Source organism: Amblyomma mixtum, chromosome 1, assembly GCF_055824585.1.
Source record: "Amblyomma mixtum isolate Tamu chromosome 1, ASM5582458v1, whole genome shotgun sequence".
Classification (NCBI taxonomy): domain Eukaryota; kingdom Metazoa; phylum Arthropoda; class Arachnida; order Ixodida; family Ixodidae; genus Amblyomma; species Amblyomma mixtum.
In genome coordinates, this window is record NC_143012.1 from 288,168,161 (window position 1) to 288,195,223 (window position 27,063).

Sequence of the window (27,063 nt, forward strand, 5' to 3'; positions counted from 1 at the left end):
CTGCATTTCCCATGTGTGTGGTGCTTTCAGCTCTTTGCACTGTCTAGTTTGCCTGTGCAAGAAGCTGAAGGCACCACATGGAAATGAGTGGATATCTCAAGTATACCAGGTTTTTCAAGACACACACAAAAACATTATTTTAGGAACCTGCTGTGAGCCGTGCTGAACATAGTTTCTATAAAAAACATATTAGTTATGTGACTCATTTACTGTGTTTACTAATTAACTTCTAAATTAACATAGTTGGGTGGTCAGCGTCAGTGGGGAGTTCGAAGCCATGGACAACACGACGCTGCATCATTTTTCGAAGCAAAGAAAAGGTCAATCTCTAAAGCTCAGCATTGCGAAGGAAATCCGGTGCTTTTTCTAAACAAAACCAAAACTGAGCACAAAAATTGAGGGACACTTACGCTCTGCTTTTAAGGGTATGACATGACAGCAGTTCCTCTTGCCCTCACAAACATGTATACTGTTTCCTCTTTCGAAATCACAATCATCATTGCGTGATATTTCACAATCATGTGAAATATCACGCAACATACATTTAAAGCCCCGCTCAACCGAGCGTACAAACGTGTCGCCTAGCATAGTGATAGCGTGTCTGACTCGCAACCCAAAGGCCTGAGGGTCAGGGGTTTCCGATGCTCTGCTCGTGTGTCTGGCGCCATCTGTGGGAGCATCTTGTGATCGACTAGCCCTATCTTTTCGGTCACGCTGACACTGGCTTTCCTGCGACATGGGGCCTTTTCGCTTTCATGTAAAAGGGGCACAGGAAACTTGGTGCAGATGCAATGCCCGCTGATGCTTTACAGCGTGCTGTTGGAACTGCATACGCTATTGTACCATGTCATGCATATTCTTTTGCTTTGCCACTTAGTAAGTTAACGGGCAGTCTTCGCCAACTGCATTGCTTTTACTATTAAAAAGCTACAAAGCATATTGTGTATTACGCTCTTGTGTGCCACTTATAGCACAGTGCTCTCATGTGCACATTTTGGAAAATCTTTGGTTATTTATCAATGCAGGCTTTACGCTTTTGCACAGGAAAGTGTGAAAAGGCCTGAATATAGTACAGTTGCACCTTGTGCAGGGACTCGCTGCTTCAGGGAAAATAAATATGGGCTGTTTAGTTAGCTGTAGGGAGAAAGAAATTCGAATGGGGTCGGAGCTGTACTCTCCAAGAAAGCTGCCCTGCCATCTTTAACAATGATTGAATCTGTTGAAAAGGCTAGTTTGGGAACGTTCCAATGCTGCTTTCTGAAAGATTGTGTAAGCTTGGTTGATTCACCCAGAATGGGAGAAACAGGGATTTGTTTTTTCTATTCAGGCTGGCCTTTTCTGTTGTTTGGGAGATGACACCAGAAGGGGAAGTGGCCTCTACTGACTTCCACAAGTCCATCATAAAGTCCAGGGTAAGCCTGCAGTTGTACCAAGTGTGCTCTGCATTCTTTCTTAGAGTATGCAAACTTTTGATGAAGGAAATGAAGGGAAGCTGCATTTTAGGCATTTGATTCACAGCCAGTATCTGCTATTCAATCAGTGCTGCGGCTGTTTGTCATTGAATAATTGCCTTGTTTCATGTTTTAATAAATTTAATAATCATGTGTGCATAAAACTAGTATTTATGATTTGGTGCTATTTCATTATTATTATTTTTACTTCAGAAAAGATTGTTTGATTTTGGCCTCACACTTGCTGAACTTTTTCGACCTGGACAAGAGACACAGTGTGTTCAGAAGCGGGCCATTGGTGGAGGATAGTGGAATGGACGAAGTTGCAGCCCGCATGGGCTGCTACAGTTGTTTAAGGCAGTTGCTTTGATCGTTTTCAGTATTCGTTGGTTCATATCTAGAAACTGTGTGTTTTAGACCACACAGGGAAAGAAAAAGCATATGACAAAAACATTGTACTCGAAGCTAGACTGCACAATTGCACTGCGTACAGCATGGCCCGCTTGCTTAGGCATCTGACGGCGTGATTTTATTTTCGTGCCCCTTTGGTTCGCGACATCATTTAGGCCCATCATGGGGCTTCCTGTTGGTCCAACCCGGTACATGGGGGCCAAGCGGGCTGTGTGTCGTCCGGAACACTGCATTTGAAGCTGGACTCCACAATAGCCAGCGTTTTGTATGGGGATGGTCCCACTTGCGTCGCAGCTCGGGTTGCTGCTCTTGTGTCCATTTCGTGAGCCGTCTTGTTGTGTTTTGCCATCAGTGCCTTGCGCTTTGCCCCTCCCATAAACGACCGCTGATGTCACTTCCCCCAGTGAGGAGGTACCTGGCCACCTTACCACGCTTCATGACAGCATTCAGTTTATTACTATTATGTACTACTACACGATTCCCCCTGCCCAGTAGGTCTTACAGGAATGTAAATTATACTGATTATGGCTGAAGACAAAATTTCACTGCACTGAATGACAAGGACAACGGAAAGGAAAGAGGTTGTGCAAAGTGCTTTGTCCTTTGTCTTTGGTTTCTGTTGCCCTTGTCATTCGACGCTAACAGTCTGGTGAAACTGTGTACCAATTATCCTCGAAGAATGTCCTTGGAAGGCAGAAATTGCTTGCAGTATCTCTTTCTTTTCATAGCTGTGTTATGCGGAAAAATATTGATGTTTAGTTTGAACTACCAGTACTAATGTTCGAAAGTAGTCAAAAATATTATAAATTGTTTGAAAATACCTGATTCAATTTGCGACCAATTTTTATTATTCATATTCACTTTGTAACCAAAATTTGATATTACTTTAGTACTGTAGTACTTTACATTTCGTTTGATTGTTTGGAATCCGTTTCTATGTGCTTCCTGTGTTCTGTTGTCAAGGCGTGTGACCGTGCACAGTGCAGTGATGTTTTCTTCAATTCCTGAAACCAGGCTGCACTGACTTATGCCGAGGCCCAAGCTCGCATTGATGACAAATCTAAGAGCGATGACCTGACACTGGGGTTGCGAGGCCTGAACAGACTTGCCAAGCTGCTCAAGGCAAAGAGAATTGCAAATGGGTGAGTGACACTCTGCTATTCTGTGCAGTGGCACTTCTGAATGTGCAATAGCTTTGCCTCAGTGTAATGTGCCCACCTGTAGACCCTACAGCCACAGGGGTAGCCACACCTGCAGCTGCGTGGCAAAGTGTTATGAATTGAGATCTTGATGCTTGCAGTGAGATCTGTTTTGTCGTCACTGTTTTCACCGTCAACTTTGTTGCATGCACTGCAGGACAACCTCTTCCGCTGTTCGCCGATCAGCTCTGTCCTGTGCCAGCAATGGCCAGACACCCCCCATTCCAGAACGAAAAGGCAAAAACCTAACCATGGGTCATTGCACGCATAAGCCAAAATAATATAAGAGGGGCAATTTAGGGAAAACACTAATTGCTAAGAAAAATAGGGTGACACAAAAAAAAAATTAAGGGTGTCATAAAGTGAGCTTAGAGAGGGCAGAGGGCGCTGCTGGTCAGCGCATTTATGTAACTAATTTGCAGATTTTCTCTCCCCGTCTCACTCTTGCTTCTGACTGCATTTTCGCTTCCTTGGAATCCATCATAACTAGTAGCAAATAGATCCAGGAGGAAACAGCTTGCTTTTATCTCGCATGATGACAAGTGTTAGAGATAACGAACTGCTGTTTTTGGAGCAGATTCACAATTCTGGGCTTCCTGAGAGTAGAGAGAGGAGTGCAGAGCAAGTGGATTGCTCAACTTCAACATATAACGCCATTTATTTTTTTCTGCATTGTCATTTTATTTTTATTTTTCTGCAAAGTTTAAGGTGTCTAGTAAACGTGTTGGACTTGCTTTTACAGCTAGGTTTTCACAGAGGCTATCTTAACCTCATGTGCTCAGATAAACTTGGCTCTGCCGTGTGTGTGAATTCTGCCTTCTCACTTTTGTGCTACAAACGTTTGGTTGCATGGAAACAACTTTATTTGGCAAAAGAAAAGTTGCCTGCCTGGTCTCCTACTTGTCCAGGAGTCCACGACCGTGAGCTTGTGGGGTTTAAAATTGGGGGAGATAAACATGTTCTCCCCGTTTAACCGCGGCTGGTTCAGTTCAAAACCGCGCGGACCCCACCCCGTAGTCGCGAGTGCTACCGAGCGCTCGCCGACCACGGTGGGCCTTGCTTTGCGGGAACAAAGGAACGACACACTGGCTGACACAAACAAGGCATTTATTGCTATAACAACAATAACGCCAGCTAGCAACAAAATACACTGAGGAATCGAGGATGTCCGACTCACCAGCACGGTTACGAGCGAACGTTCGCCCACGTTAGGGCAAGGGGAAAACTCCGAGGCCAGACGGGACGGGCTTGGCGGGAGCAAGTTCCGACCAAGAGGCGCCCGTCGACGAAGAGCGGAGCCGCGAGCTAAACGTCCGCTCACTATCCCGGTCCCAGGGAGAAGAGAGCAGATATTCCCCCGCACGCACGCAGCAAAACGCCATCCGTGGCGCTGGTGTCGCTGCGACATGAGCGCCCTCCCCTGTTAGTTAAACACAACTGAGAAGAGTGCGCTGTGGGGGCACAGCTGGGGTACATTGCGGGAAAGCGAACCACGGAGGGGCGAGTGCATCCCCACAAGCTTCACATAGGACCCGGTCCACTAGCCATTTCTGGCCTATGGGCCGAGTAGTCCACAAAACAGCCTCCCAGAGGAATGAGTGGGATGGGGGATAGGAGGGACTGCGTGTGGGGAAAGGCATTTCCATACGCTGTGGAAGAGTGTGGATTTGGGCATGCCACAGGTGCTAACTTGGGAGGGAAAATGGGGTGAAAGCATGAGAAGAGGTAGGGTGAAGTGAAGCATCCCGTCTGTAGTTGTCGCCATGTGATTTGGTCTGTAACCAGGTAAAACATACAGTGTGTGCTAGTGCACTGTTATGCAAGGGCCATTTTATTGCTTGCTTTCAATACTTGCACATTTTTTTCAGAGCCCTTACCCTTGCCTCAACGGAGGTCAGGTTCCACGTGGACTCCGAGACACACGACCCCATTGATGTTCAGACAAAGCAAATGCTGTGAGTGACGTTTGCTGCTGCTTGCTCACTATGACACTGACCTAGTATTGTACTGTTGCGCTCGATTGAAATGCGAACAGTGACGGGAAAAAAGTTTAGTGAAGGTACAATAAATGCTAGTTCATCTAGTTGTCAGTTTGAAGATGCCGTTACCACTCTTAGCAAGTGGCAATAAGCCATGCCTTTATCTCCTCCTCTGCAGTTAGGCAGTTTTGAGATTTTGTGCTTTGAGTCACCTTGATTTTGAGTTGCCCTGTTTGCGTTTCATTTCTCCCCAACAGTAACTAGTGTTGCTAGCCAAGCTTTAGGTGTGTGTGGTTTACACGACTACAGCGGCTGTCAGCAAACAAAGTAAATTAGGTTGATTAAAAGGGTATTATTTTGCACAACTTCCTAGCAGTGTCAGATTTACACTTATTTGCTATAATTGTTCTACTGTTTGTTCCTAAGCTTCAAACTGCAAATGCTCATGAATGCACATCGCACTTGCAATATTTTAACATTACGGACTTCATTTCTCTGTTTTTTAAGGACTTGGTACCCACCATAACATTGTTGTGGTGTTTTAAAATGTGCAAGGGCCATGCCTTTAGCCAGGCATACATTTGTAAGCATTCTGTGTAGTAATAAGGGAGCAAATTGCTCATTGGCACCCACTCCACCCAAGCGCCACTCTGTGTAGTCTCTGGGGAACAATGTTTCCAGCCGTGAATTGTGATTGCTATCAGCAGAATGGGGTCACTAAAAAGAAAAAGCAGTTGTTAGATTAGTTCAGAGCTAAAATAGTATATACCACAGGTGTGTAAAAAGCATTGTGCCTTGTATTCACTGACATCCTAATCAATAAGTATGTAGCGCTTGTATCTTGGAGTCACTTAATGTAAACCTATATCAGAACATTAGTCTCAGGGTAATGGCGCCTGCAGCCCCTTTTGTATTCTTTAGTTGTCGATACCTTGAGGGTGCCTGTTATTGCACGGTCTTTTTTTTTTTTTTTCGTGCATGCATGCATGCGTGCGTTTCACAAAAGTTTCTGGTTAAATTTCCAGAGAGACGAATTCAATGGTGGAGGAATTCATGTTGCTTGCCAATGCCTCTGTGGCGAAGCACATCTTCCAGGAGTTTTCGGAGTGTGCCTTGCTCAGGAGACATCCCTCTCCTGCACCAGCCAACTTGGAACCCCTCGTGAAGGCTGGCTTGTCTAAGGCAAGTCACTGCTTCTTCAGAGCATTCCCTAGCCTGCTCAGATATGGATTCCGAAAATTTGAGCAGTGCACATCCCAGTATGAAATTCAAGATTTTTGACAACTTACCTGCTCTCTTCTTCCACTACATAATGTCTATGGTGCACACAGGCTTCTGCTCCTTGCTAGGAAGCAGTTTGATATAAAATACACCTCTACAATTATGCTTTCTCTTCAATGCATTTTAGCAATACTGCTTTTGCATGATTTTGTGATTTCCAATCAAATGGAGAGGCTCCACCAATACCTGTGTGGCACACACTTGGATTGTTTCTCACTTCCAGTGCCGTTACATCATGTGACAGGCCACATGAGCCGCATTGGTCACGCAGTGTGTTATGCCAATGCTTGATGCAGACACCCGCTCACACCTGCAATGAGCCACTAACTGCTGAGCTGGAAAACTTTTTGTCACTGCCAGCCGGGGTGGCTGTATTTTGATGGAGGTGACATACGAAGTTGCCCATGTGCTTTGCAATTCAGCGCATATTAAAAAACCCCAGATGGTCAAAATTAATCTGTAGCCCTCCACTGCGGTGTCTCTCATAGCCCATGTCATGCTTCGGGGCGTAAAACCCCACAGTTTACATTTTGTTTTCCGTCACATTTGTCACATCTTCAAGCCACAGGTGCAATGAAAGGTGTAAAAAGTGCTGTAAGACAACTTTAAAACTGCCATGGACATCTTTGTTATGATGAAACTTACACATAAAAATCATTGCTGCTTTTATTCATGCTAAGGCCCTTTGAATTACTATCGAACTTGGATATATCGATCTCGAAGGGGATCACGAAATAGTTCAATATATCGATAATTCGGTATATAGAAATGGCAATAGATAAGCTTGTCTATAATCTAGAAACAAAAATACATCATACCCAGGCTAGTGATGCGCTGCTTGCAGCGATGTACCTCCCGCCGCCGTGCTGCCAGCACATGTACAGCTCGCTAGGCGTCGTCAGACCTAGCCTGCTTTGCGTCGAAGCCACAGCAGACAGTACTTTGGGACTAGCAACTGCCCATTATAAGATGCCCAGCCTTGTTACCAGCACACTGAGAACAGAATAATTGCCCATTCGAATCAAAGTAAGAGTTGGTTTCTGTAATGTTCTTGATAGCGAGGTGAGTGAAGCATGCCAGTCGAGAGCCACTGATAGCCAGCAGTTAGGTTTGGCTTCACCGCGTGACAGTGATGTGGCGTGGAAATTGAGTGCCGGAGATCACCCTGAAGCATACTCTGCGTTCACTTCCTCATTTGGTTTCACAGTGTTAGCACTGCCAGCAGGTGCCCAATGCCGTGAATCCAATCCGTCTCCACACGCGTTAAGCGATAGAAGAACCCTGTTAGGAGAAGCGCCACTTGCAGGAGCACGGCACAAAGTTCGATATTTCAAGCCACCGGCGAAATTGGAGGTCTATATACTACGCGCCTCTCCTATGCTTTTACAAGGGAAGGGTATTTTCAAGGGAACAATCTGTGTATTCGATATGTTGAACAATTCTAAATATCCAGGCTTGATATACCTTGGCTCAACCTTATTTACCGTATATACTCGTGTAAGGGCCGCACTTTTTTTCCACGGTTCTCACGGGGTTTGGCCCTTACATGGAACCGGCGTTTTTCTGCTAAAAATTTCTCCTACAGCGCATCCCCAATTATGCATTCATTTTTTATGCAGTGATACCCATTTTTATGACGAATTAGCGCAGGTGCAACGAATCCTTCGAATACACAATGCATTAAAGTGTGGATTGTGCCCATGCGATCTGCGCGGTTACCACCCGCAGTAAGACAGGTTGCCAGCGGTTGCTTGATCACTGTATTACTTTACTGGCCAATTTCACATGATCCTAAGTTAAGATCCACCTAAGGTGCGACTTCAAAAACGCGCGACTCGCGTTTTCTTGCACGGTGAGGCGTACCTAACACGCTTGCACCCCATCCTGGTTTTTGCTCAGCATAACGTTTTGTCAATCCTTTCTGGTGCGAACGCCGAGCAAGCTAGCGTCAATGACGGACCGCGTGTGCGGGGTGGCCGAACGCGGCATGCGGGACGACACGTTCATGGTTGTAGTGATTTTTACGCGACCAGAATTATGCGTGCATGAAGCAGTTTTTGGCTCACTTTTTTTTTCGAATCGCCAGTGGCCAAGTTGGGGGTCCGGCCCTTACATGGGGGCAGCCCTTACACGAGCATATACGGTACTTGAATTGAGCAGCATTGACACTGATGGTGGCCTTTCCCCTTCCAGGGCTTCGACCTGAAGGTGGACAGTGGACTCCACTTGGCAGAGTCGCTGGACAAGGCAGTGATGCCAGAGTGTCCCTACTTCAATGTGATGTTGCGCATGGTGGCCACCCGGTGCATGGCGCGGGCTCTCTACTTCTGCAGCGGCTGCGTCTCCCTCGAGGACTTCTTCCACTACGGCCTCGCCCTGCCATACTACACACACTTCACATCACCCATCCGCAGGTGACGCACAACGTCAGATACCCGGGGGTGTTCCCACCTGCCTTTGGAAGGCACTGCACATGCTGAGCATCTAGTGCAGAGGGAGAGCATTGGCACGACACAGCATCACGGATGTGTGAATGCCACCTGTAGGGTGACTCCACTGGGGGCAGGTCTGCCAGAGTTGATATGAGTTAGCGCGTGATGACTCTGAAAGCATGTTGGGAGTATGCACAGTGGCCCATTTCACTGTCACTCTTACAGAGAAACAAAGACCAGGAGATCTCTGTCCCATGTTTCTTGGTGCCGCCTGTGCATGCATATCCAATGCCATCTATATAATTTAGTCTGGTGGTATCTGGCTTTTTGTGCGTTTTCGCTCTCAGCTGCTGGATTTTGGACTGAAGAGTAAGTGAGGAGGGTGCACTTGCAGTTAAAAGTTTATGGTCTGCAGTATTAAGCGAAAAATATTATTCCAGTACTTTGCAAGCAGCATAGAATGGGTATGTAGCATTAAGCTAAATTATAGGTATGCCAGTTACACACTGCATCAGTAAAACACAGCAGTGCTAAAGATGCATTTCATAAGCTTATCATAGCAGATGTACTTCGTGCTTGGTGTGCTAACGGTGTCATATACAGTAGATGGAACTAGAGGAGCTGCATATTTTGAGAAATAAAGTTATAAATGCCAGCTCGAAAACAGCATTGCAGATATAGGATAATGAGGGCATAAAGTAATGCTGGGTTGGCTGCCAAAATTTTATTGCCCTTAATGTACAACTCCTGAGGTGCAGTACATTGGCCCCCAACACTGCTTCATTGTTAACAACAATTCTATATAACCAATACAAAGTTGTAGTCTTCAGTGCTTCTGCAACAATCTTCTTTAGCTATCACACATCTTGAAAGCACTTTCCTTTTAGAGTGATAGCTTTACTCCTATCATGACTGCCCTTTGGCGAGTTTCAGCATATGACCTCTGGCTGCGTGATTTGACCTCTGAACAGCCACGCGTATTTCTAGTCGTGTACACCGCGCTTGCCAGCTGCTGTGGAGGGAAGTACAGAGGGTAGTCGCATGCGCTGTGCATGCCGCAGAGAGGAGGAGAGTAGTGGCATCCCAGCAGATGCACGCGCCGCGGCAGAGGGAAGTTGCCGCACTGCGGATACGCGTGGCGCCGCGTTGCGGAGTGGAGGGCAGGTGGCGTCCCAGGTGTGATGCGTTCTCCCTCCATGACGTCACACACCTTGACCGAGTGGAGCGGAAACCATCTGCCGGCATTTCATGCGCAGGGCATGAAAGGTGGTTCTGCATAGAATGCCATTGCACTTTGATGCATTGAACAGAACGCTGGTCGTGTTCGATGCAACGCCTGGTCGCCCACAGCCAAAGTTCCCAGCTGGGCAAGGTAATAATAAAACATTGAAAGCAGCATTGTGTCTTATGTCACTGGAGCTATCGCCGACATTAAGTTCAGCAGCGCTGAATCCCTCTAAGTTTCATTCTTGGAAGTGCAAGGGTGGGAAAATCATTTTTCACCCATTTTCGAGAGGAACTGCGGCATGCTCATGGCTTTGTTGATATGCAGAAACATGGAGATAAATATAAAACTCACATTTTTATATTGTCTGATACACGAAATGACACGCCACAACAGTTCTGATCTGTGTCGTGCTGTTGCTATGGGCTTTCACTGACAGATGCTTGCTCTTAAAAACTTATGTATATATGCTGGTGCCAGCAAGCATGCTGAAGCGTCTTTGTGCCTCCGGCAGATTTGAGGTGCTCTGTTCCTCAACTGAGCCCAGTCTGTGGTGAATTGTGATGAAGTACCAGTGATCAGAATTAACTGCAGCAATGCAGTAACTAATTGCGATGTTGTTTGACATCAGTTTGCTTGAATGCCCGTAGCATTTTAATTTTGCTTGAATGCCTCCTTTTAATGAGACTGTTTGATGGTGATGAGAAGTGTACTTAACTCGGTCACATTTCTATTCTTAGTGAAATCGAGTAGTTTAGCCTTCCGTGATTCTTAACCTTCATTCAGTGGCAAAATATACTTTCATTGCAGAGAGATTAGCAGTTAGAATCATTTTTCTCACCAGTCTAGTTCAGACCTGTGATGCAGGTGATAACATCGATTGTTGTCAGTTTGCCTTGTTTATTTTTCATGTCTACTTTTCTTTTATTTTTTCTTGCATGAAAAAATCAGACTACGATAGTAATGCAAATTTTCGAGTAAATGTTTGGCCCCATAATTTTTCAGCCGCTGCGGCGTGCTCACTGGCTATAGTGCTCAGCTGCTGACCCGTGAGACATGGGTTCAGTCACGACCGTGACGATCGCATTTTGATGGAGCTGAATTTCTAGAGGCCTGTGTACCGTGTGGTGTTAGTGCACTGTAAAGAACCCCAGGTGTTTGCAATTATCCGGAGCCTTCCACCACTGTGTCCCGTGTAGTGTAAGTTGCTTTGGGACGTTAAACCCCATTAAATCATAAACCGTAATCCTTCATTTTCTGTTCTGTTCATAGTTAAAGATCACACCCGATATTGCTGTAGTGCACTGTAAAAGAAGCTGTTTTCCCTGAAAGTAGCATGTTTGTCTTCAGGAAGTCGCAGTCCATCAATCTATGCCAACTTCAATTTGTCCCGGTCTCTCCTTAAAGGAGTGTAGACACCTAATTTTGGTGGCATGTTTTCTTCTCTTCAATGATGCGGAAGACACTACTATGCATGAATCACCATGTGGTATTTGCCTACAACTGCCAAATAATTTATAATTGAATGTTCTGTCATGCTGTTTCAGTTCTGGTTTTGACAGCCGAACGGTTGCTGTGATTTCAAAGTGTGACTATATGTGACGTGAGGCGTGCAAAAAACGTCGATATAATGGCTGCCTCATTGTTTTAATTCACTACAGTGCTGAAACCAGCCTTCCTCAAGAGCTGAAATGGCAGTGAATATAGAAGCAAAGATTACTTTGCAGTTTTTTCATGCCCCACGTGACGTATAACCACACTTCGACATCACAGTCATCATTCGGCTGTTGAAACCAAAACAGCTCGAGAAAGAAATTGCATTATAGATTATTTAGCGGTCATAGGAAAGTACCACGTGGTAATCCGTGTATAATAATGTCTTAATGCATCATTACAAACAAGAACACACACACCCAAAAAGTTAGGTGTCTATAGTCGTTCAACTGCCTGCCCACGGTGCTTGATGGGTAATCTTGTGTTGCAGCTGCCTTGCTCGAGCATTTTAGTGTATTACTGTGAAGGGCATCTTGTGGTCCTTTCCTGAGGTTAGGCCTTTGTTGTCAGGTATGCGGACCTGATGGTACATCGACTGCTTGCCGTCTGTGTTGGGGCAGAGGGCACATATCCAGAGCTCGTGCACAAGGAGAAGTGCCAGGTAAGAGGCTGGACCAAGATCTGTTACTTGCAGGGGTATAGTGTCTCAACGAGTGCAAATTGGGTTCTTTTTCATTTCTCGCCATTCACTGTGCAGGAGCTGTGCAACAATCTCAACTACCGCCACAACATGGCTCAGTACGCTGGTCGAGCATCTGTGGCCCTTTACACCCAGGTACTTGCATTACTTGATGTTGCAAAAATTTTCTCCCTCACGCTCCACCTCTAGTGTACCATGTAGTACCTTCAAGCTTTAAATGCCTTATATTGCCAATTATAAGTCGACTCCGGTTATAAGTCGACCCCCCAACTCGCCACCCCCTTGGTGCAAAAAGAAGAGAGACTCCGAATTTAGGTCGACGCTGCCGCACCCTGCGGTCCTAGCTCGCCCAAAAAGTTTTTCAGAAGGCTGAGTCATAAAGAAATATTTATTCGTTCACGAGACATCTCTGACTCGTTGTCGCTGGTGAGGACACAGTCGCGATCATCATCTTATGAGCCACTGCTGCCGCTGGCCGTCGGAAGCAGTGCCGAGATGCTGCTCGTGGAAAACGACATGGAAAACCGCACCACGTGCGACGTCCAGAAATGGCGAAAGGCACACAACAACGTTGCACAACAACACGCGAAATCTTCTCGGCTCATGTGACTGGTCACGTGTGGTCTAGTTTTGGATTGGACTGGATTTGTAGCCGCCCATTTGTATTAAACATTGCCAGCCCGCCCAGCTTTGGCCGTTTTTCCGTGGAACGCCCACGGTTTGTCGATAACAAGTTGCTATCGTATTAAAACAAACCTTTGGTGCATATCTCAATTAAATTCAGGTTTTTTTAAGCAAATCCACTTTCGCACCTTGTCTGACAACTATTGTGGAATTACGAGCGCACGGGGCGTGATATTATTCGCGACTCGGTCGAAATTACTTTTGACCCTGCATATAGGCCGACTTTAAGACTCCACATATATGTCGATTCTGATTATAAGTCGACCCCCCCAACTTTGGAAGGACATTTAAATAAAAAAACATTTACTTATGCGCGGCAGTATATGGTAATTAATTAATTAGTACTGATTTGTTTTTTATAAATTTTTGTGTAGTATTCATTCATACTTTTATCCAGCGGATAGTTAAAGTGCATGGATACTATTTTGTTGCTGAAGATAAATTTCATGTCGCTGATTCTTCACTTTTTCTTTTGTGCAGGCTTTCTTCCAAGACAAAGTGGTGGATGAAGAAGGCTATGTGCTCTTTGTTCGTGAGAATGCTGTGCAAGTTTTAATGCCCCGTTTTGGCTTAGAAACAACCTTGTTCCTGAGAGAAGAAGGTTGGAAGTATGATGAAGAAGTGAGTGCCAACATGGCATACGAGTTTGATGTTGACAACATCCGAGTTTAGGGAGGCATTTCCAACATTTGATCAAAAGTTCCAAGTCTCGGCTCAACCTTTTTGCACTTGGGCTTTCTCCTGGTTGCAGGCATGCACGCAGTCGTTTGGAGCTGTGACATTGCACCAGTTTGACCAGCTGGTCGTTCAGGTCTCGGTGGACAGCCGCAATGTACAGCATCAGAAGGTGGTGGTCAAAATAGTGGAGCCCAAGGCAAGTGCTTTGTCTTTTTCAGTGGAGTGCACCCAGTCATGATGTGTAGAGTCCGTGTTTTGTCTGGGGATTGCCTCGGTGCGTGCAAATGGTTTCGTAACACAGAGTTCATACAAAGCATAATGCAAAGTCTGTGGGTGGAATGTGAACATTTCCTCAGAGATCTGCCTGGCTGGGGAGCCATGGACTCTAAAGTCTGTGGGTTGACAGCATTATTTACAGCTAAACTCATTTAATGCTCAAAACGGAGGCAGTGTAATTGCTGTTGGATGTACTTTCAAGGGCAGAGGGCATATTGAGTAGTGTGTGTTAGGTACTCTGGGGTTTTAATTGGGGTGATAAATACGTTCTCCCCATTTAACCGTGGCTGACACAGTTCAAAGCCACCCGAACCCTATCCCGCGATCGCGTACGCTACCAAGCACACGCCGACCACTGCGGGCCTTTCTCTCGGGCACTTTGTCTGACACAAATTGGCCTTTATTGCCACAACAACAATAATGCCAGCTAGCAACAAAATACGTTGCGAAAACGAGGGCATCCGACTCACCAGCACGGTTACAAGCGAATGTTTGCCCACGCCAGGGCAAGGAAGAAACTCAAGGCCGGACGGGATGGGAGAGAATGTTCCCGCCACGAGGCCTTGCGCCCGCTGGCAGAGAGCGGAGCGTCGTACGTGAACATCAGTGTTCGCCCAAGTTCCCGAGCTGAAGAGGGCATCTTCCCTGCGCACGTTTGCAGCAATCACGCCATCCGTGGTGCTCGATTTGCTGTGACACCAGCGCCTTCTCTTGTTAGATAACGTAACTGTGCTAGAGAGGGTGCATCGTGGTAAAGCCAACCACAGGGGACCACGGGGCAGGTCCCCACAGTACGTGATGTATCTGTTCAGCTCTCACGTGCAGGCACTGTTGTCTGATAGTCCCAGATGCTCAAGCTATATGGCAACTCGGGGAAATGCCCTTGCATTTCAATGCAAGTGCATTCAGTGCAAGTGCATGCAATGTTTTCAGCTCAGAGGTAGTCTGCGTTGCCCATGCTTTTGCTGAAGAGAGCTTCACAGAGCTTCCACCGTTTGATCTGCACTAGTGGATAGCTTGGTGGGCCCTGCTGTGCCCAACACATAGGGATCATCTGTCTGCAAAGCTTTGTGCACCATTTCCACATCTTCAGCCTTCCAGCTGGTGCAAAGCCCCCCCGCTGCGCTGCAGTGCGGCGCTGCGCGATATGGTGTGCGGTGTGACACACCTTAACCTGATGGTGCACATGTAAAACGTGGCCTTGTAAGGACTTAGGCTGACATCTCCCAGATTGTGCACAAGTTTGGGCTCCTCAGCACTACTAATAAAGGCAGAGTAGCAGTACATACAGCATGCAGTGTGCAAAAGTATAATGTGCTTTACATTCTGAGAAAATGGAAACATAAAAATCCAACAGTATGGCTATGAGCTAAAAAAAAAAAGAGAGAGAGAAATTGTGTGTGTTCCTTACAGTTTTGGGTTGTAAGCATGATGCTGTACTCCTCTGTCATAGCACCAGTTGGAAGAACTGCTTCCAGTGAGACTTGGTGCATGTCAGGCATGGCACTATCACTATTGTTGGTGGCAATGTAGCAGGGCACTGTACAAGCAGGGCACATTTTGTAAATACGCTGTAGGACAGGGAAGCGGCAGACATGTGGAGTGAAAGTGAGTTTGCAACAGTAGAAAGCAGCAGTCAAGTTGCTTTTAATAACCATCATGATGCATCCGCTGCAGTAGCTCAGTGGCTTTTGCGTTTGGCTGTGCATTCTAAGGTCGCTGAATCTAATTCCAGCCATCGCGGCTTCATTTCACTGCAGACAAAATGCAATAACGCTCATGTGCTGTACGATGTCAGTCCACGTTTAAGAACCCCAGGTCACCTAAATTAATCCGGAGCTGTCCACTGCGCCGTCAATCATAGCCCATGTCACTCTTTGGGATGTTAGACCACATACCAATTCCAATTAACCGTCGTGTTGCCTTTTAACTGGCAGATGCAGGGCTGGAGAGTGAACTCTTGAACTGCTGTGTTGATTTTAATGAGACTTTCAAGGATGATTTATCTTTATGCCATTAGACTGCAGTAGAAATTTCAATTTTGTATCTTGGTTGCCCAAAAATTGCATTTATATCACAATGATCTAGTTAGTGTGTCAGTTTAGGAAGACTATCATTTTAAAAACACTGGGAATTTGTTCACCTGTTTGGCATAGATGACCATAGGAAGGGCCCTCATACAGGATAAAAGGCAGTGATTGCTGTTGTGGGGCCTTTTTTTTTTTGGAAAATCCCATCACCTAAACAGAAGTTTGGTTTCTGACTTTTGCTTCTGTTTCTTTAAAAAATTTGTCTTTTTTTTTTTTGCGCAAAAACCTAAAATTTGCACACTATAATTATGTAATCTTATTCCCCACATAATTTTAGTTCAGAAAGCACGTCAAAATTAAATATTGGCTGTGCAGTTTAAAAACTATAATTGTCCTGAATGTGCAGTTTGGCTCAGAAATGCTATCTGAGAAAAATGAGTTCAAAGATTAAACAGCTGAGATTTTGCATCGGGACATTTTTTTCTTTTTGTCAATTAAAAGTTCTCCCTGCATAATGAGGTTCTCTTCTTTGATGTGACACTGCTCAGTGGCAATCGCTTGTAGTTTCTGTCTCTTATTATTCTGCTTTTGAATTCTGGAAAATTTTTCGTGCTGGAACGCTCTCGGAAATAAGCCGAGTAGTAAAGGTAGGCATTGCCGACAGCAGTAAAACTAATGTCTTGTGAAGAATAAAGGCTAGAAATTGTCTTCAAATTCGTGTAATGTGCTTCTGCTGATCACAGTGCTGTTTTCTTTGACCTGCTGGTCCTGGCTCGCAAGACTAGGATTATCTTGTTATTGTTTGCGCTTTTAATTCGTTTCTGCTGCAGTCTTGAAGAAGTCGATGCATCACAAGCTGCTATCATGGCAAAAGAATACAAAAAAAACACTGTGTTTGATTTTGGTATCACTAAAAGCCCCCCGCATCCACCCCATAACCCTTCCTGACCCATAAACAAACTGAGAAGTTCCACCCTCTCGTCGTGAGAAGACGGCTGAGGTCACTATTCCATCGGTTGGGGACCTCGAGACCCTTGCACAGCCAAGGATGGCTGCTGAGGTTACCGACCCTTTTTGAAGCATTTGCCATAAGTCTCTTCTAAAATTTTGTCTTATATTTTTTACTAAGTTGCACGAATTAACTTTTTAGGCCCTTTACACCGCCGTTCATTTAGACTTTTGTATAATATCTATTTAAAACAATTTTCTATACCCTGAGCTTGGCGCATGATAGCCTTAGTCGCTTATGCGCCATTAAACTCAACTCAACTCAAACTGAGAAGTTCATTTATTTGTTCAATTATTTGACTTAACGTCAAGCTTCAAAACATGACAAAACTAGATCCTTGATTGGGAGAGTTAAAGGGGCTGCGAAACACTGCTTGGGGGGATACCGGCTATACTTCAGGTGAATTCTTTATGTCACACAGATGCTGACTTAAAAAGAATTACAGGAATCGATGCGCAGGAACGGGAGTTATTCAATGAAGAAATTTGAAAATATAAGCAAACAAAACGCTGCCCTCAACTCTATTTTGGCGGGGCTTCCCACACCTATTTCGCTCTCCCAATGACGGCACCTGGCTCAACCAATCAAAACAGCCTGCCAGAGCACGTCGCGGAAGTTTGCACTCCATGGTTGCCTGCTCTCTGTAACTCGTTCTTGCTGAGACTGGCAGCGTCGTTTCCATGCCAGACCCCCTGGTGGTGTATTTTTATTTTACTTGCTTTGCAGGGCTTTTATCTAAGAAGTTGTTTTTGTTGATCGAATATAAAACGCAGACAGGTGACAAAATGCGTCTCTATTTATTCACACAATATGCAGTATGTTTACTGTTTGTCCAGTCATCAAGCTCGCGCCAAGTGATGTCATATCCGCTGCTAAAACCCGCCACTGTGTGGGGACACCATCAGAGTCATGAATTTGTTTTTAGGAGGACATTAAAATATTAAAAAACGGAATATACACGGTATTACCGACGCTAATAGCACCATTGTAACTCACTGTATGCGATCAACAGGCAGAACAGTTGACTAAGACTGTGTTTCTGGGCCCCTTTAAGGGGGGGAGAGGGTCTTAGAAATAAATTTTTATTAATGAAGTCACAACCATGAAATCTTCAGGGAACATGTATTTTTACATGCTGACTCCAAATATGTAATTTAATTTTATGTGCAACAAATCCTTGTGCACTTATGCAATATGTTAAGTAACTTTTGCCAAGAGTTTGAAAGAAATTCTACTGCAGGGAACTAGTTAGATTGCTTGCCGTTGGTTTCTCTTGACATCAAGCTATGTAATAAGAGTAAAATTATCATCCTGCCTGTTATAGAAGGTGAGTTATAGGATTTTGAAATTATCAGTTTCTTCCAATCTGTGAAGTGGAAAATTCAAAACCCTGTAACTCAACTTCTACGGAAGCAGAGAAATAATTTTGCCCTTATTGCATAGTTTGATGTCAAGACAAGCCAATGGCATTCGTCCTAGCAAGTTTCCTGCTGCAAAATTTATTGAAAGCTCTCGGCAAAAAGTTAAATAACATATTACATAAGTGCACAAGGATTTGTTTTACATAAAATTAAATTACATATTTGGAATCAGCATGCAAAAATACATGTTTCTTGAAGATTCCATTGTTGTGACTTCATTAACAATTTTTTTTTTGAAGCGAAAAGCTTCACTAGGCTCGTCAACACCGCGCTTCGCGTGGGCCACCCCTGGGCAGTTCCTCCTCCTCGCCACCTGTTTACCCTTCGCCGCTGCTAGCGGTTCTTATTGCGTTCTCATCGCGTTATCGCAAGGTGTTGCGATAACGCCCGAGCGGCGGCGGCGGACATAGGCCGCGCGCCGCGGCGCGCACTCCGTCGTTACTTCTCCTCGCCATCGGTTAACCGCTTGGAACGGTTGGGACGGCGGTCTCCGTCCCAAGAAAAGGTTCTTTCGGAAGGCGTTGCGAGAACGCACGCGTGAGCGGCGGCGGCGGCCGTAGAAGAGGCGCAGACATTCGCCATAGAAGGAAGAAAAGAAGACCCAGAAGTGGTAGCGAGGAGTTGGCTCAAAATCTACACCGCTATCGTGGTGCTCCCAGTGCATTGTGCGCGAACTGCGACAGCCATGACGTCAAACAAAGCATAACTGCAGCTTTTCGCTTGTATATCCAGGCTTAACCAGAGCTAAGCCACTGCCAATTTTTTTCTAAGACCAGCTTCCCCCGCTTAATTTTAAAGTTGTGATCGATGGTGTTGATCTCAATGCTTCCTGATGGCTTGGCAATCCGGCGACGCATTGCAGAATGGACGACAACTTCCTAGGGACATTATGTACTTTAATACACGAGGCTCACCCAGCATACTCTCCCCTAAACGAAGTCTCTCTCGGATTTCTGCGAGTCCCTCTGCGTCTCCTCTCCACAATTGATCCACCCTGGATCAGTCTGCCCTCCAATCTCCCACTTTTGTGCCAAAGAGCTGCCCTTAAATCCCTTTGCCCAGCATCCTGGGGACCTTGTCAGAGTCAATCAAGACAATTTTCTTCAAACGGAAGGATCCAGTAGCACCCATTAAACTATTCAGTCTTGGTCAGATGTTTAGGGGAATCCCCCAAGGTGGTGCAGATTTGCAGTTACTAACTGCAAGTTTCTGTGAACGCTGCATAGCTTTCCTTTGTAGCTGTATGGCTGCGCTTGGATGGATGGCAATGAGTAATTACTCCCTTACTACACATCTACTCCAGGTTTGGGGATTCCCCTGAACATTTGACCAACACTGTTCCCACTTCGAGTTATTGATCAATTTTCTCTTCTCTCGCCCTGCCATATGCTAGCCGTCCTGATCCCGATTAGCTTAGTTGGAAAAGTGACTGCTCCGGTTCCTGGTTTCGAACCCTGAACCAAGACGAATTTTTCTTTAACTTCGTGCAAGTTTCTGTGGAACCTGTATAGCTTTCCTGTGTAGCTGTATAGCTGCGCTTGGGTGGATGTCAATTAGTAATTAATCCCCTATTGTTAAATAAGTCATACATAGATAACTGTGGCTACATTCACTTATAAGCAACCTCATCCCCTCCTCCCTGACTGCTGAATTTGTTCATGGAGGGTACATACTGCCCGGCAGCGCTTTCCTTTTGGAGTCTGATATGTGATCAATAATGGCTGAATTTTAGGGGCGTCCCCTTTGATACAGGATGGTGGGAGGTGCCACCATGCTCACTATTTTTTTCCCTCTATATTTCTCTTAACTAATCTGTCAAACTTAAAGGCACTACCTATAATTTTTTTCTTTCTTTAAAAGCAATTTCTCTTGAACTTCTATGCTATACCAATTCTGCATTGTGAAATTGTATCTTTAGGTCACTTTTGAGCCACCAGTCCTCAAATCATTTTGTATTAATTGCTACCACAGATACAATCTTGCTTCAAACAGCAGGACATTGCTTCTTGATTTATTATAGAACGATTTATTCCAGATTTGCTTTTTCCATTCTCTGTATGGCTCTAGATTGTGCTTTTTTTTTTTCATTTAGTTCCCACCCTGTGCCTTTTGACCCAGCATTTAAAGTTCTTATTTCCCTGTTTTGGTTTCTCGCACACTTACTGGTTAGTTGTCTGGTTCTTTTCCGCCACGGTGAGTCAGCGATGAGTACGAACACTTCAGCTGCCCATCTGTTTTCGTCCGATTTTGTCAGATGCTCATGCAATATTTTAATCTGTGCTTCCTGGACTTTGTTCAAACAACGCTCAGCCTGTGCCCCTCTGTAGTTTTGCCATGAGCACCTATGTTAGCCTGCCTACAGCTTCACAATTGCTTGAACTTCATTATTCCTGTCCGAATACCTCTCAGTACCTCACACCTGTCGTACCCCCTAGTGCTCCTCGCTTTATTACTGTGGCGTCTCTTGACCCTGTCTCTCAATAGCAGTCTGTTCAGGCTTTTTTACCCTTACCCGAGATATTTGTAATCTGCTACCCTGGGTATCGATGTACTTGTATTGTAAGCACGTGATGAGTGATATCATTGAACATCATCCAGCCTGACTTATTTGGGCCAAAAGTAAACCCTAGACAGCCTCCAGAAATGATCCTAGATTGCTTCCATATCATTATTTCAATATCTATTATATAAATTATAGACAGCCGTGGTGATAGCTGACAGCATTGCCTTAATCCTTTGCGTAAAGCCGGAATGAATCCTGGTCGCCACGGCAGGCAACACTGGGGAACAGTTGATTTTCCGGCCGCTGGATGCCGCCAACTTGCGCGTGTCAGTAAGCACGGCCACCTGGATCAAGCGCGCGGAGCCCCGCCGTGCGCGCGTGATCGAGGCGGCCGTGCTGTAAGGTGCTTCGGTACAGCCAGCGCCTACAGGAGGCGTTGGTAGTACAGTTTCCCGTACATGGCTCCGGCGGTTTGATTGTAATTGCGCTGAACCACTGAACACTGATTGAACGGAATACTGGTTTCTGTGTATTCAGGCTCCGTACCGAAAACTCAGCACAAGCGCGTCGCGCGGTTTGTCCGGGTCTTGGCCATGGCGCGGCAAGAGGCAACGAAGCTTTAAATTCACGACGCTGTTCGTATGTGCTACATCTCCGTGCACAAGGTCATTTTATGTTTGGCCTGTCCCAGCGCACGTCATGGTAACCTACATGTAATAGCTGAGGCGCTGTTATTTGAGCTTGTTCGCTGGTCCGCTATGGGGCGTAAACAAGATGGGTGGCGCTGAATTCGTCGGATGGGCCGACTGGGCTAAGTAAGAACTACGCCCCTTAAGAATACATGTTAACCTAAGAGTTAAAGTATTCAGAGTAGTTTTCTGATTTCTCAGTGAACCTATGAGGTCGTTCCTTAGTGAATAATAGCCAAGTACATCCTAGAACTGAACGCGAAAGTATGAAACGTAATTTCAGGTACGATGTATTTTTAAATCACCGCGACACGTGCGCGTGGGAGTCACACCCCCACCTCTGATACACGGCGGGAGCACAACCCATGGAGCTCATGTAGTAAAAACTTTCCGAAATATTTTTCTCGTTTCATTGAGTACCCATGGAGGCGGCTGTTTGTTAACAGTTGGCGAGCACATTGAAGAAGAGTGTGACAAAGTATGCTACGTCATCGAAGCTATCTTTTTAAAACGCCGCAGTAAGCAGGTTTGTTTTGAACCCGGACGTACTCTCAAAGGGCTCTCTATCCACTGGGTGTTTCTCCGAATCGCGCTAGCTTCTGGTCTAGTCCGATAAGACGCCGCGGGCGCTACATTTCCTCGCAAATACTGCTGTTCATGCTAGACACTCTAGATAGGTTCACACTGAAGGCAGCCCTTGAACACATGGAGAAAAAAAAAATTTTTTTTTTCCTCCATGCTTGAACAGCACGGTAGAGGAGCTGAGCACAGTAGCAGACGACGGCGCCGTAGGCGGCCGGGGTGTCGTCTGCGCCGTCGTCTGCTCCAGTGCATGTTTATCTTTCGTTCGCTTGGCATGGCGTTTGAGAAATGGTTTTTCATGTAATGATGTCTAGGCTGTCTAGTTTGAACTGTATTAGTGAGCATTTGTAGCACACGCGGTAGTATATCGGACTGCACTAAAAACTTGCGCGATTTGGGGAAACACCCAGTGGACAAAGCGCCTTTGGGGGTTTGTCCGGCTTCGCAACACACATGTACTGCGGCTTTTTAAAAGGATAGTTTCGAAGTGACGTAGCATACTTTATCACATTCATCAATGTACTCGCCGGCAGTTAACGAACAGCAGCATCCGTGGGTACTCCATGAAGCGAGAAAAATATTTCGGGAAGTTTTGCCTGCATGTGTTTCTACTGGGTCGTGCTCCCGCCCTGTACCGGCGGGGTGTAGACTCCCACGCACACGTGTCGCGGTGTTTTAAAAATAAATTGCCTTTGAAGTGATGTTTCGTACTTACACGTTCATTTCTAAAAGGGCGACATCATAGGTGCACTATGAAATCTGAAAACTGGTTTCAAAACTTTTGTTTCCATGTACATTCATATGGGCCGTAACCTCAGATTTTATCCCAGACCGGCTCCGGCGTCCGCGAGCGCCCCCTATGCCTGTAAACACGGTGTTGGTCTGCAGCGAACGGAAGGGAAAATATAAAAAAATGACTACGTATAGATTGTACTGCTCAAGTCACGAACTCAGCAAGACCAAGCGTGAATGTATGTTTTTTTTTCCTTCGGGGAGTATAGACACCACATTTTTGTTTGCTTTTTTTCTTTGTAATGATGCCCAAAACATTAGTATACATGGATCACCACGTGATATTTGCCTACGACCGTTAAGTAATTAACGTAACTTTTTTTTTCTCACCTGTTTCGGTTTCAGCAGCCGAGCTATGGCTATGACGTAAAAGGTCAGTATAGGTCATGTCAGGCATGCAAAAAAATTGGTACGGGTTTAATGTAGTTAAGCCGAGTAGACGTGCGAAAGCAGGTGTCCATTCTTTAATTGGAGGGGGCACTTAAGCTCCACCTTAAGGGTATGACGGGATATCTTTAGTGGGTTAATGCCTATATATGCAGAATTGGTCACTCTCTACTTAACAGTCATAGATGGCAACGAGTCCTCATACCACTACCAGCGCAGTGGCGCAGCAGTTAAGAGATGCGCTACTCCACTGGCAGGTGGCTGTTCCTATCACAGCCACCTTTATAGATTGTGCGACCCATGTTGCTCTTCCCGAGAAACCTGTCGCGCAATTGGCACGACTCTCTTCCGTACCCGAGTAATTTTCCAAACTTACCCGAGTTACTCGGGTAAGCTCGGGTAGTACCTTGGGTTGCCAAGCAACGGCGCTACGTATGGTGACAAGATTCTTGGTCGGTGTTTGTGAGCGTATGAGTGCTTTTCTTTGCGGGCGGACACCGCCGCCACGTATCTCAAAGCGCGACTGAGTTGTCCACTGACTCAGGGCGCCATTTATGCGCCTTTCCTTTCCCCCCCCCCCCCAAAAAAAAACAAAATCAACGGACTCTAAACCTCGCGCTGGTTTTGGGAAAAGGAAAAGCCCATAACCGCGTTGATTTGTAAGTAGACGCCACCGCCGACTCACAGCGTGACTGAGCTGTCCACTGACCCGTGACCCAGTTACACTTGCTACTCAGAGGCTTCACATAGGCGGACACCGCTGAAACCCGGAGAGTGCGGTTTGAGCGGCTTTCGCACTGAAAACCTATAAGGCAAACGGAGCGATGCATGAAGAAGAGACTGATGCAGCGTGAGCCGTCACTCAAAGGAACACTGAGGGCAAATTAAAGCTGGCCTGTGTGAACAGATTACACCGTTTTATCGACAAAGAGGCCGCCTTAACTGAAAATGGGGCTTCTATACAATAGGAAAAAATTGGCAGTGGCTTCGCTCAGTTATGCCAGGATATGCGTAGGGAGAGCTACCTTGGCGTCTCCGCTTGGCAAGACATTCTTCTCTTTGCTCAGGCGTCTCCGCCGCTAATTCACGCGCGGCGCAGCTGCTGCTATCGGCCTCCCATGCTCGCGGCGAAATGCTGGACTGGGTAGCGTAGTGTAGCTCTCGCTACAAAAGGTTAGAAAAGGAAGTACAGGTGCCGCCACCTGCGGCTATCTTTGCGCGCCAGCGGCGGTGCATCAAGACCGATTTACTTCCCCATTTACTTCCAGAGTGATCGCGGCTCCCTCTCCGTTCTTGACGTCACGAGTTTTAATCAAGTGGCAGGAAAATTTTTAAATCCAATTTTCCCACAGTAGATTGAAAATTTGGTTTTTGAGGAAAGGAAATGGTGCAGTAACTGCCTCACATATATCGGTGGACAGCCGAACCGCGCCGTAAGAGAAGGGATAAAAGAGGGAGTGAAAGAAGAAAGGAAGAAAGAGGTGCCGTACTGGAGGGCTCCGGAATAATTTCGACCACCTGGTGATCTTTAACGTACATTGACACCGCACAGTACACGGGCCTGTAGAATTTCTTCTCCATCGAAATTCGACCGCCGCGGCCGGGATCGACCCCGCATCTTTCGGGTCAGCAGCCGAGCACCATAACCGCCGAGCTACCGCGCCGGCTTCATCAGTGGGAAAGATTACGAGAATATGGAGATAATTTTGCACAAGCTTCGCTGATAAACGCTCCCTTTTAGCGTATAAAGAAAGTAAGAACTGGATCGATGTTTACTTAAAACAAAAGTTGGATGGCGTTATCCTCAGTGACCCTTTAAGACACGCCTTCCTCGCATATGTCGACATAGCCGCCGCGGTGGCGCATTGGACGGACAGACGGAAAACTTTATTATGCGAGCAAATTTGGACCCTTCAAGGTCTCAGGGCCACCGCACAGCCTTCACATTACGCGCATGTGCCCAGGCCACGCAGGACCATGGCGCTGGCACCCCGTTTCTCACAGCGAAGTTGCGTGTCCGGGTCCTGCGACGCAAGGAGGGCCTCCCATTCCTCCCATGTTCCGATGGCGGGCTGTCCCTACGGGGGAGGATCGGCAGGGCAGCCGAAGAGGATGTGGTCCAGGGTGACATGCGATTCTCCACTGAGGGTGCACTCTGGGGAAACGGAGCGAAAATAGGATAGAAGCTGCGGGGTGGGAAGAGTTCGAGTCTGGAGTCGCCTCGAGATGATTTGTTGGGAGTGTAATAGGCTTGGGTAGGGAGGGGGGTAGAGTCGTCTGGCAAGGCATGCTTGTTGTGTGAGTTCTGAGGACGTGTGTGCCCGCTCCATGAAAAATCCCGGCTGGGGTCGCCATTTGCCCGGCAAATAAGTCATCGGGCTATGTTATCGGCGGCCTCATTTCCGGAATCGCCAGAGGGAGCTGGCACCCACACGAGCTCAATATGCCTATCGGAATTTAGGGTGCACATTCTCTATCTGCCACGCGGGCGGATGGACGCATCCGCGGGCGAAGTTAATAACGGCTGTTTTTGAATTGCTAACTATATAAGCCGCATTTAGTTTGGGCTATGGCTAATGCTATAGCTGCTTCCTCTGCTTCTTCAGGGCCCATTGGTTAGCGGTGCTCGGCTGCTGACCCTCGAAAGATGTGGGTTCGATCCCGGACGCGGCTGTCGGATTTCGATGGAGGCGAAATGCTAGAGGCCCGAGTACTGTGCGATGTCAATGCACGTTAATGAACCCCAGGTGGTCAAACTTATCCGGAGCCCTATACTACGGCGTCCCTCATAGCCTGAGACGCTTCGGAACGTTAAGCCCCATAAAATAAACAAAATGAACGAACATATGTCGACATATATATCGGTTGTGGTTCTTTCAGTCGCAAGTATCAAGAATGAACGAACATATGTCGACATATATATCGGTTGTGGTTCTTTCAGTCGCAAGTATCAAGCATCACTTGCCGCCGCGGTGGCTCAGTGGCTATGGTGCTCGGCTGCTGGCCCGAAAGACGCGGGTTCGATCCCGGCCGCGGCGGCTGAATTTCTTTGGAAGAGAAATTTGAGGCCCGTGTACTGTGCGATGTCAGTGCACGTTAAAGAACCCCAGGTGGTCGAAATTTCCGGAGCCCTCCACTACGGCGTCTCTCATGGCCTTAGTCGCTTTGGGACGTTAAACCCCATAAACCAACCAACCAACCAAGCATCACTTGAAATTTTTCCGCCTGCCCCCCTTTGTTTGAAACAAAGAAATCATTACTAGCAGTTGCACGCTACCAGGAGAAGCTGCGAATCAACAGCGTACACAGTTTCGTCTAAAAAAGGGCAAAAATGTCGCCTTCGGTGCTGCGTGGTTTATAGTCTCTGCCGCCGTGTGTTCACGGTGCATCTCCCTCAGGGTCGAGCACGGTACGGCCGCCCCTGCGTTGTACCGCCGCGGATTAATCAGCGTCCGCGTTAGCGACTGGCGCCTTGTTTGGGCCCCGTTATCTGGTGCAGCGAGATACGCGGCCTCTGTTTTCTTGCACCGCCAAGTCGGCCGAGCAAACATGTCCCGCGCATGCAACGCCCGCAACGATACACGTGGCATGTCGTCTCGGCGCCGTCGCCTTCGACAAGGCCTTGACGAACGCGACCGGCGTAACCGAGGCGTGAAAAGGAGCTAACACTGCTCCTCTGTCAAACACGGTGCCAGGCACCGACAAATGCTATGTTCGGACTGATAAAAGGACTGAAAAGGATGTCCCGGTCCGTGCCTTTAAGTAAGCGGGCTACCATGCTTCGACAGACCGGAGAGCAGCTAGAGGCCGGCTTACTCACTAAAAATGCTTCTAAAATCG

The 27,063-nt window shown here is 46.5% G+C and overlaps 1 protein-coding gene across 1 annotated transcript in view; it reads left to right on the forward strand.

Annotated features, from left to right (window-relative positions):
- Positions 1-27,063, forward strand: part of Dis3 (exosome complex exonuclease RRP44-like protein Dis3) — a 44,646-nt gene that overhangs the window by 9,046 nt on the left and 8,537 nt on the right. The window contains exons 13-21 of the mRNA XM_089566331.1: positions 1,328-1,412; positions 2,877-3,004; positions 4,930-5,016; positions 6,066-6,222; positions 8,515-8,735; positions 12,043-12,133; positions 12,230-12,307; positions 13,337-13,477; positions 13,608-13,730. Of these exons, the coding sequence (XP_089422457.1) occupies positions 1,328-1,412; positions 2,877-3,004; positions 4,930-5,016; positions 6,066-6,222; positions 8,515-8,735; positions 12,043-12,133; positions 12,230-12,307; positions 13,337-13,477; positions 13,608-13,730 (1,111 nt within the window). The remainder of the gene's footprint in view (positions 1-1,327; positions 1,413-2,876; positions 3,005-4,929; positions 5,017-6,065; positions 6,223-8,514; positions 8,736-12,042; positions 12,134-12,229; positions 12,308-13,336; positions 13,478-13,607; positions 13,731-27,063) is intronic.